General features: G+C 31.7%; 1 protein-coding gene across 1 annotated transcript; it reads right to left on the bottom strand.

Moving 5' to 3' along the window:
* Positions 1-5017: 5017 nt before the first annotated feature.
* On the bottom strand, positions 5018-7755 carry LOC124539901. Its single transcript, XM_047117263.1, has 3 exons — positions 7652-7755; positions 7067-7138; positions 5018-5705 (listed from the first exon to the last, which is right to left on the bottom strand). Exons 1-3 carry the CDS (start codon positions 7718-7720, stop codon positions 5397-5399), a joined length of 450 nt encoding a protein of 149 aa, XP_046973219.1. The 5' UTR covers positions 7721-7755; the 3' UTR covers positions 5018-5396.
* Positions 7756-11886: the final 4131 nt, after the last annotated feature.

The raw sequence follows: 11886 nt of genomic DNA on the forward strand, positions 1-11886 counted from the left end.
ATCGCACAGATGTGCCTATATTAATATTTGGGGAGTTCATTCGACTTCTTCAATATCCCATCATCATATCCTGTTCTCCTGACAATAATATATTTTTCGTTATATTTAATTCATAATAAAAAACAAATTAAACATTCTTATTCTTATATATAATAGTTGTTCATAAAGAATCCCATTATTTGGCTTTCGACTATAAACATATCAACGCCGTTTCAATACGATGTGGACTGCAACTCAAGTTACCTAAGTTACAATAGTCTAATGTTAACTGCTCATTCCCGATGCAATGCCGTTAATCATTGAGGAGTTTTCCTGGTAGTCCACCATCAGCTAGACTTCATTATAGGCATGTTTACTAAAATCAATTGCTTGACGACTATCTAAAAGAAATAGAACTAAACCCGTAAAATAGTTACTTATTAATAGGTTCTGATTACCAGTTGTGGTCTTCATCATCAGGTCCACTTCATCAAATGTCACTTTTCGTAAGCATACGACCAAGGCACTTTGAATAAAACCGAAATTACTATAGGTGTGCCTATAAAATTTGAGGATCCCATCATCAGATACTGATCTCCTGACAATTGGGACCACCTGTAAAACATGCCCTTTCAAGCAAAAAAATAATTGTTCGAGTTATTCGGTAACATACATAAAAAAAGGCCCCGACGAATTGAGAACCTCCTCCTTTTTTTGAAGTTGGTTAAAAAAAGCATATTATTCGATACAAGATTTTATGGATGATAAAAAAGCGTGGAGTTAATACATGTTGACTTCCAAGCAGGATATATTAATTTAAAAAATTGTATCAACTAACATGACTTAGTATTTTTTAAATGTTGAAAAAGAGTAACTACTGAGTTTCTTGCCGGTTCTTCTCGGTAGAATCTACTTTCCGAACCGGTGGTAGCTTCAATTAATTATAAAATAACAATTCAAAAGTGCTTGTAAAAGCCTACTTGAATAAAACTTATTTTGATTTGATTTGATTTTGAAATATTTCCTTTTTAATCTATACTAATATTATAAATGTGAAATCTGTCTGTGTCACTCTATCACGACCAAACAAATGAACCTCCCCTTTTGCCTGACACATAGCAGTCAACACCAGAAACGCGAGCGAAACCACTGGCGACAACTAGTATTTTATATAAAAAAAAACATTTTTTGTTAATGGTTTTAACTGAATAACTATACTAATTCTTTTAACGTAATTAAAACTGCATATAGTTTAAAAAACACCTTAAATATTCTAAAGTATGAATGTTTTTAATGTCTTTAAAAAGGTTCACTGCTATAATAACTCCTTTTTAAACAAACCATTATTGTCACAAAGGACTGTATAACCAAAGAGATGTTTTTTTTTTTAAATCGTAAATCAATGCGAACGACTAACGGTCGCGGGCTTCAATGCCTCATTTGAAACAGTTGGAAGTCATTTGTTACAATATTATTGGCAATTTCATTTAAAAGCACTTAAAAAAAAAAAAAGATTTAACGTTTTGTTCTTTTTTTTAAATTAATTATGGTATCAAAAAGTTTGTATTACTGGGACTGTATACTGCTAGTACTTTTCACAAAGGTTTTATGTGTATACGGCGTTAATAAAGAAATAGTAAGTAAATTGAAATTTAATTGACATTAATTAATATGTCCGTCTGTCCACTATGCTTTCATAGCAAAACTATTCAATCAATTTTGATTAAATTTTGTAAGAAGCAAGCTTGAATCCCAATGGAAGACATGAGCTTTTTTACCCTTCGAGGGGGTAATTAGAATAAAGGACTGTAATGGACAACAACGTCACATGAATTACTCTGATCCCAATGTAAGTAGCTAAAGCACTTGTGTTATGGAACAGAAGTAACGACGGTATCATACGGTATACAAGTTGCTGAAGGGTCATCGTCGACTGATTCGTTGTAACAGTGGTAGGGTTGATTCGTCTTCATTTACATCATTTGCATTAATATAAATAAAGGTATGCCAATGGTAAAACGATCTTCAACACTGAGTCTTTGTGCCATATTGGAACATAAGGCCATCGAGTAACTGATTGAATTGGAAAATTGAGTCGACTGTTTTAATAAGTAGGTGTGGGACTTTTTGTAGACCTCTTTGCCAGCAAACACTAATTTAGTAGTGTGTTCTAGCCAGGGTGTCATAATTTGATAATATAATTATATCTGTGAGTAAAGGGTGGCACTTACTTAAATATTTGAAATTTATTTACTAGCCATTCGAATTATACCAATGTTCATTGACAGGTGTAGGAACTATCTTATAATGCACGTTTTTTATTTCCAAATAAATTATAGTAACCTGAAGATGTTCAGGAAATACATTTGGCAGATTTTCATACAACATATGCTATACTCGCAGCACGAGATGAATGATAAAAATAAGACAACCACCTAAAAAATCAGAGATATTTTCCTGTGTTCGAGACCACAATTTTCGGAAGATTTTTGGAAGATTTTAATCAATTTCAATAATATAAAATAAATGTATGTATATATATATAAATCATCTTATGTTACAGAAATATGACATGTTCGGAAATGAAGGCATAATAGATTTAAAAGAATAAACAGAGTAAGAGTAAGTATTATCACAAGAAGTGTTTTTATATTAGAAATTCCAATATATTGACCAAGGTCTTCCTCTGTAAAGTGTGTTTGCAATCGCTTCCGTGTTTAAAGATTTGAACAAGGGAAAATTTATGAGACAAAGTAAAAATCCTGCAGTGCACTCAAAATAAATTTTCTTCCGTATTAGAAAAATACCCTTCCATTAAAATAAATGGAATTTTTTGTCTTTGTAACTGTTGGGAATTCTACGCGATCAAGTTTTTTTCAATCCGCATCTAGTTATGTAAGCCCATGGGAGTATTTATTTGATATTTTGGGTTTTTCTCTAAAACGGAAACATAATTTACGTCTTACTTACATTTTCTAGTAACAATCTCCAGTCAATGACAGAATTGGTATCACTATAACGTGTAGAAAGCATCAAATATTGTCATTTTTTTTAGTCACTCGTTAATAAGCCATTGAGCATCTAAGTCAAAGTCAAAAGATTTATTTAATATAAAACAGGGTTGTTGAATGCCAAGTGCCACCATTAGCTCTATTATCCATCTAGCTATAGATGGTGATAGTAAATGGTCAACATCGCCCACTGATATTGCAAAAGTAAGGCTTATTAACCATTCTTTATCAAAATTTGGGAACTAAGATGTTATATGTCTTGTGCCTTTAGTTACACTGGCTGAGTCATTATTCAAACTGGAACCTCATACTTTTACTGAAACCATAGTGAAATATTATTGTTTAGCGTTAATAATGTAATCGACTTGTACCACCAAGTCTATGATTCTATTTAATTTCCTCAAACTCTTAATAGTTCAACTCTCATAATCCGATCACAATTAAACATGTCTGAAAAGAGATTTTTTTTTTATGGCATAGGTGGCAAACGAGCAGGAGGCTCACCTGATGGAAAGTGACTACCACCGCCCATGGACACCTGCAACACCAGGGGACTTGCAGGTGCGTTGCCGGCCTTTCAAAAAGGAGTACGCTCTTTTCTTGAAGGTTCCCATGTCGTATCGGTTCGGAAAAACCGCCGGCGAAACCTGGTTCCACAAAGTGGTTGTGCGAGGCAGAAAATGTCTGAGAAATCGCGCTGTTGTGGATTTTCGGACATCAAGGTGGTGCGGGTGAAACTTAGAATTTTGGCGAGATGTCCGAAGGTGAAAGATCCGAGTCCGAAGATCATTACCATTACATAAAGATAAAATTGGCTGCTAGAGATTGTCAAGACAACTTAAAATGTAGCATTGCTGCATTTTTATAACATTCAAAATTTTAGGAAATATTAGATTTCTTACCAAAAAATCCATTAACTGTAATAACTTACGTATTTATGATAAAAAAATTGTTTCCAGAGAGTACGCCACGTTGAGGCGATGACTGAGAATTCTTTGATGCATATTCTCAAAGTTATAGAACACAATTATCCGAATTTAAAGAAGCAAAATAAGACGAGAGGTTTTAACAAATTAATGAGTAAGTTAAAGGCGAATCTGCAACAGTATTTGAAGACTAGAGCACGGTTACAGAGAAGAACTATGAAAAATTAGTTTTTAAAAATATTGAATTATTTCACAACTTAATTTTTAATAATCTTTATTTCACGGGGGATCAGCTACCTTCGCAAGATAAATTTATTTTAAAGCTAAAATGTGAAGCAAACAAGATGTGGCACTTGCAGATTAGAGAGCACACAGCACGATTAGAAATAGTTCAGATGCAAATATTATACAATAATAAAAAAATATAGTATTTACATGTCCTACAGTTTAAATAAAAGGCCTCTTAAAGACATATTTAAGACATATAAAAGGTCTCTTACATGCGGTTTCCATGAAAATGAATTTCACGATGAACATGACGAATGATGAACAACGACGAACTCAGAAAACTCAACAGGTCCCATCTGCGTTTAATACAATCATGGCGTATTCCATGGTGTTCTGGTTAAATGGTTAACATAAACGTATTTTATCGAGTGTTAAAAAATTGGTCAAAGTTCGCTCATTTTATTAATTATTTAATAGATGTATAATGCGTATCTGGTATATTTGTCTCACTCTCATTTCGATTGTTGTTAACAACTAAAGTTCCTAAATAGCTAACAATAAAGTAAAAAATAAAAACTGTTTTTAGTAACTTTTTTTTACTTTGCTTACCCTAGTTATGATATATAAATAGTTAATGTTATTATGGATGTTAATGTTAGCCTGTTAATATGCTAGATCTCGTTCCCCTTTTGAAGTCTGTAGTTTTACATTTAAATTCAGGTTTAAACTCAGAATCATCCGTTAAGATTCTCGCCTAAAAACTCAGCGAGTTTAAAGTATTAAATAAAAAGTTGGAGATACCAAATATACTTGAGATAAATGAATGATAATTAAAACGCTGTGAATATTTACAAACAATTGAACTGAATTAAAACATTTCAACTTGCCGTAACGATACTGAAAATTTATTAAGAACTACTTCAAACTTATAATTAGAAGACAAATGTTTTGAATAATAAAATTATTTATTATTTATTAAATGTATCTTAGGCTACATTCACATTAGTTTTGCAGGTTCGTTTTATAGTTCAAATTTTTATTTCAATGCATGACATTATTTCAGATCCGGTAAAAAATATCGTTCCGACAAAATAGAAGACAGGCCACTTTATTGAATATGTTTTTTCAGCGTATGTGTGTGTAGAAGCGAATTCACTCGTATGATGGTTTTCCGGATCCAGTAAACAACAATTTCAGTAGCGATGGGTCCGTTACGGTCGTGATAGCAAGAACCTTCTGTGTAAATGAGCACTTATTCCTTCATTTTGATATGAACTATAATATCTACAGGATTTTTATTCTTATCATTATTATCTGAATCGGATAGATTCGAATCTTTGTCAACATTTTTTAAAGTTGTCTTGATAAATCTCTTGCTGCCTCGCTTCTTCCCTTTGTGTTTGAATCTTTGCTTCTCATCATCTTCTGAATGTTGTAGCGAATTCTTCTGCGAGTGCGAGTTCTTAATTACTTTGTGTTTTTTCTTTTTTGTTTTTCGCTTTCGAAATTGAGGAAATTCTGCTTTGTCGTAGTCATAATTGTTTCGATCGATATGAGAACCCTATGAAAAGTTTATTATTATTAATTGAAGACTGGTTTCTATTTACTATTAATATTATTATATATTATGTAAGAGCCGAGATGGCCCAGTGGTTAGAACGCGTGCATCTTAACCGATGATTTCGGGTTCAAATCTAGGCAAGCACCACTATATATATGCTTAATTTGTGTTTATAATTCATCTCGTGTTCGGCGGTGAAGGAAAACATCGCGAGGAAAACTACATGTGTCTAATTTCATCGAAATTCTGCCACATGTGCATTCCACCAACCCGCATTCGAACAGCTTGGTGGAATATGTTCCGAGCCCTCTCCTGGATGGTGCGGAATGGAAGAGGTGGCCTTATCCCAGCAGTGGAAATATTACGGGCTGTTACTTTACTTTACTTTTGTATTTATTTTACAACGATTAACTTGGTGGTAGTGTTTTGTTCAAGCTTGTGTAGATTATTTACCTCACTACATAACTACCACTGAGTAGCAGTACTAAATATTCTTGCTTTCCAGTTGAAGAGAGATCGAGCCAGCGTTAAGGTAGGTCCACACGACACTTACTTGGTACAGCCATATTAACACACATACAAGTCTGAGTAGAAAAGTCTATCGACAAATGTATTCTCTTTATAATTATTCACTTCAAATAATACGCAGACATAAATACAGGCTTTCGACTTTCATGAATAGATCCGACTTTTGTCTGCGCTGCTAAGTTGCACAGACATAATTCAATAGAAGTAATAGAAGTCTGTGTCAAGTCTGAGTCGTGTGAATCTACCATAGGCACACAAGATACTTGAGATTTCTGCTCCCAAATTTGGTGATGAATTGGCGTTGTATGGAATTGATCTTATTCAGTGCTAATCTCAATGGGCAATGATGTCCAATTACCATCACATGGTCCATGTGTACCTGTTTCTTTTTCGTTTTAAATGTATTTAAATAATACAACAACAACAACAGCCTGTAAATTCCCATTGCTGGGCTAAAGGCCTTATCTCCCTTTAAGGAGAAGGTGTGGAACATATTCCACCACGCTGTTCGAATGCGAGTTGGTGGAATACACATGTGGCAGAATTTCGATGAAATTTGTCACATGCTGATTTCCTCGCGATGTTTTCCTTCACCGCTGAGCACGAGATGAATTATAAAGACAAATTAAGCACATGAATCAGCGGTGCTTGCCTGGGTTTGAACCCGCAATCATCGGTTAAGATGCATGCGTTCTTACCACTGGGCTATCTCGACTCTTCATTTATTATCTTCATGGATTTAAATAATAAGAAGAATAAATTGCTTTAAGATCTTTTCTTTGACATGGTTACCAAAAAGTGGTTTTACTATTAATTTGTTCATATTGTAATACCTTGAGATGTCTCATTTCTGAGCTTTCAATAAAAGACCCTAATGGTATCACGTCACCTCTTCTAGCTTCTACCTGGAAGTAAATAAAATTGACTTAATATAATATGTTTGCTATACAATTACGGTAGATTTGGTTACGAATATATAATATGATTGGTGTCAAATAATTGTAATGATATTGTTGATGATATCCTTTTGGAAGACTTCACCCATGGCGAGCTTTTTTAAGATAGAATTGTCAACTGTATGGGATCAATCACAGATACATTATCTATTCCCTCTCTCATCATTTGATGAATAATTCAACTATAAAGAACTCACACGCAAGATCAAGGTATTACGTCCTTTCCAAGGTAAAGATTAAATATTATTAATATTATCTTAGTATCTTACTGCTATTAGGTAGTATGAATACTTATTCTACAACCAAAGAATAAACGGTTTGAAAGGTCAATCAGGGAAACTTGTCACATTTGTAGAGTATCATGGTAGAATAAGCATTTACGTTGGGCCTTAGGCTCGTGTGACATTAATAGACGGTTACTTCAATGTCTTACCGTTATTAATATAGAAAATAAATACTCACAGCATTATAATTAAGGAAATGGAGTATGAAGAAAAATAGGTTGCTCAAACTGATGTAAACGTTCTTCATATCAGTTCTGGTGTAATGTCAAGTTTGCCGATACAATTGATTTCGACTTTGTTTACAAAACATTCTTAAAGTTTGACTTCGAGATCGTAAAATTGAGAGAAATCAGTGGTTCGATATCGAAAATGTTGCAATAACATCGGAAGAATTTTATGACCCTTTTAACAACATGTATTTGTTTTAAATAAACTTGATCTAAGTTGAGGTAATTTCAATTTCCTTTACAGCTGACTTCAATAAATTTTCTTTTTTTGAATATTTGTTAAACAACAACAACAGTTTGTAAATTCCCACTGCTGGGCTAAAGGCCTCCTCTTCCTTTGAGGAGATGGTTTAGAACATATTCCACCACGCTGTTCCAATGCGGGTTGGTGAAATACACATGTGGCAGAATTTCTATAAAATTTATCACACGATGTTTTCCTTCGCTGCTGAGCACGAGCTAAATTATAAAGACAAATTATTGGGTTTGAACCCGCAAATATCGGTTAAGATGCACACGTTCTAACCACGGGGCCATCTCGACTCTAATTTGTTAAATATGATTTATAACTTTTTACTTTAATAATATACAATTGAGGAAGGGGTAAAGTAAATAAATATATAATAGTAAGTTATAATAATTATACACAATTTAAAGATATTCAATTAATATCATTGATGTGGCAGTGTTCGCTAAGTCTTGTAAAGGCTTCTACCGAAGCCAAAGCATCCTTTACTCAAAGCTTTTCAAGGCAATTTCGAAACCCTGTGCACTCGTTGCGGTCAAAGCAAGAAACTTTATGTTTTTGCGACCAATACGATAACCTTGTGTTTCTCATTTCCAAACTACACAATTTTATTAAATTTTGTGATCTTGTCACTAACTCACCGATGATAAAAAATCTAAGATAGTCCTATACACACAATTTATTATATATATTTTTATTAAATCGCTCAAATAAATAAAATTTGTTTTTGTTTGATCTTGTCTCAAAGCACCCACAATTTTATTATTCGAACATTATTTTGATTTCGAACTAGTCTAGTCCCATTTAGTTATCAATTGTTTAATATACTATATACGTTTAAAATGAAACAAATAATGTACTTTTTTTATTAAATACATTAACTAATAATTTAGTTTTATGTCTGAATTTTACTTTGACTTCTAAAGGACATTTTAAATGCCATAGGTAATAATAAAATAATTAAAATAGTAAATGAAAAATAATGATAAAGTTTTTGTTTTAAAAGAAAGATTACAATTAAAAGGAAGGGCATATAAATTCTGAAAGTTAAAATAGTAACTGTTATACTTATCATCATCGTCTATAAAAAAAAAACAATAAAATAAATAATTTTAAAAATATGTAGTGCCAACTTGTGTTATTATTTTAAAGTGAGTTTAATTACGAAGTACAGTTACTCTTCATATTTATAATACAGGTAAACACACACACCCAATACCTGGTGAAAAAAGTGGTCACGACTACGATATACATTGGCACTGTAATGAAATCTTTTAAATCGTCAATGCCGGCAACTTTAAACAAATATAATTTATCTTTTTTTTGGATTTATAATTGACAAAGGCGTTCAATTCCTAGTGTCACTTCATTTTTATCAACAGCACAAGTCGTTAGCAAGTTGATTTTAATCAAGTAATGTCTTATATGATACGCTCTGTATCTTCTGGTATATTAGTTTATTGTACAGTCAAGGTAAGGACAGGTTCGTCACTTTAATGTTTAGATTCAAAAGGCACTAAGAGTTTAAGACTTGATAAAGGAATTGATTTGAAAACTGACGAAGTTTTTATTACTCTGACTGTACATTAAGTTTAGTAGTTTATTTAATTAAATATTACAAAGAAACGCGTCTTAATTTATTACCATAGTTATTTACGAAACAATTTATTATACAAGATAATTGCAATTAATAAGAATAATTGGATTGTTATTAAATTTGTTTCAAAGTATTCATCACATCTTGTTTGGTATTATATTTATTATGCGGATTAATTCTATGATTGTTGTGATGGCGTAATTCATTAATTTTCTTTTCTAAATTAATTAACTTGTCTTGATAATATTTTTTTCTATCCAAAGATAAGAAACCATCTTCCATTGAATAATCCATAATATTATCAAAATCATCGTTTCTTCTTTTGTCTTTTATATCAAAAGCTTTTCTTATTCCCACAGAGTTAATTACATTTGGTTTAGTGAATATTTCATCATTACTTCTAGGATTATATTTATCATTGTCATTTATTATCGGTGCAGCAATATCATCACTCTCTTTGATGCTTCTTACTTTGTCTTCATATGCATTTAGATTATTTGGTTCATAATCAAGTAAATTAATATTATTACGTATTATTATTTTATTATCTGAAAACTTTGTTCTTTCTAGAAATGTGTTGTATATTTTCTTTAGTTTTTGATTGAAAATATATTTTTTCTTTTCGTCTATTTGTATATATGTAGCTTCTTGTTCTAACTCGTTTAAAAGATCCATTACTTTATCCTCTTGTTTTTTAATTGATTTCACATTTTTAGGAAAATTCATAGCAAGATGAGTTTTATTTCTTCGAGCGTACAAATAATCTTGTCTATTTATGTTTAGATCATTATAATTCTCTATAGATTCTTTAAACATGTTTCTGTATAAATTAGGTCTCTTATTACCGATTTTGTACTTTTCTTTATTTATATCTTGAATTCCATTGGTTGAATTTTTAAAAGCTATCATTTTTTCACTTTTAATCGATTTTCTCATTGGTAATTTAAATATCTTTGGTTTTGAAAACAAACTGGGCTTCAACGGTTTCTGTAAGAAGTTGATTGTTAAATGAAAATTTGAATATACTAAAAACGGTTAATTAATTATAAATTTATATAGAAACGACATACTTTCAAATTTGTTCCATTATACTTGTAATGATATAAATGGTTTCCCTGCAATAATTCCATATTCGATCCTCGCCGGCTTGAAACAAAAATAATAAATTATAATTTTTGTTGTATTTATTTTAAACAATTACACAAAGACATTTGGTTTTTTCTCGTAAATCTCAATTTATAAGTGCCATTAGAGAAGATTGATAAATAAAGTTTGTATGTAAAATTGTTGTTACATATGAAAAGCATACTTTTCTTCAAGCATAATGTAACCCTTACGATAACAGGGTGAGGCTGAAAATTTAAATATACAGATATCAGAATAAGGATCTGGGATAGAGAATAATCACCTTAGCCGATTAATAAATTTATGCGGGGATGCGTCTTCTGTGGTGAAAATTGGGAGGAGAACTACCTGTGGCTTACATTGACCATACTTGCACGAATAGGCTGAAAATAATAAAGAGGATCAGTACAACTATTTCACCTACTGATTACATATGTATAAAAATATTATAACAATGAACCTGCGCAGACAATAAGTGTTATTATGTTTTGAAAAGAAAATTGTCACAAAATATTCCAATTTTAAAATGATCATTTGTCTATGATTATAGGTTGCTTTGATGTGATAGAAAACTAGCTTCATGTAATTTAATATCCATTAACGATTAACATAGAGAGCTTTGTTTATTTATTCTGATAGACCCAGAAAACAACAGGTTACAACTAATTACGAACGCAACGAACTCGACAATCGGTCGTGTAATTAAAAAAATCCCAAGGGAAGAAATTGTATCGTTACCTTCAGTGTTTACTCTGCGTTTTGGGGTCGTATTGAGCTTGTATTCTATTTGTTTATATATTGTTAAGGTTTTTTGTTGACTTTATAAATTTAAATGTAGAAAATGTTATTTTGGTATGTGTAGCGTGTACATATATGTGCATTGAGTAAAAAAGTGTTATTTTAATATTACAAACAGACACTCCAATTTTGTTAAATATATAGATATAATTATGAGGTGCGTGTTTATCTTCATAACTTCAATATTGTACGTTCAAACGCTAATACAAAAGTTTTAATTAAAGCGTGTCATTAGGTATTAAGGAACACTCAAATGTTAGGAGTTCCACCGAGTTTTCAAAGCGGTTACGGTACGTGAAGTTTCAATTACGTAATTAAAATCTATCAGCAGAACGTTATCAGTATTCCTAAGTTTTGAATTCTTGGTAAATCACTGCAGACTGTTAAAAACTTACTTTTAGAACAAGCCCTTCTGGGTA

Source organism: Vanessa cardui, chromosome 23 (genome assembly GCF_905220365.1).
Source record: "Vanessa cardui chromosome 23, ilVanCard2.1, whole genome shotgun sequence".
NCBI classification, from domain to species: Eukaryota; Metazoa; Arthropoda; class Insecta; order Lepidoptera; family Nymphalidae; genus Vanessa; species Vanessa cardui.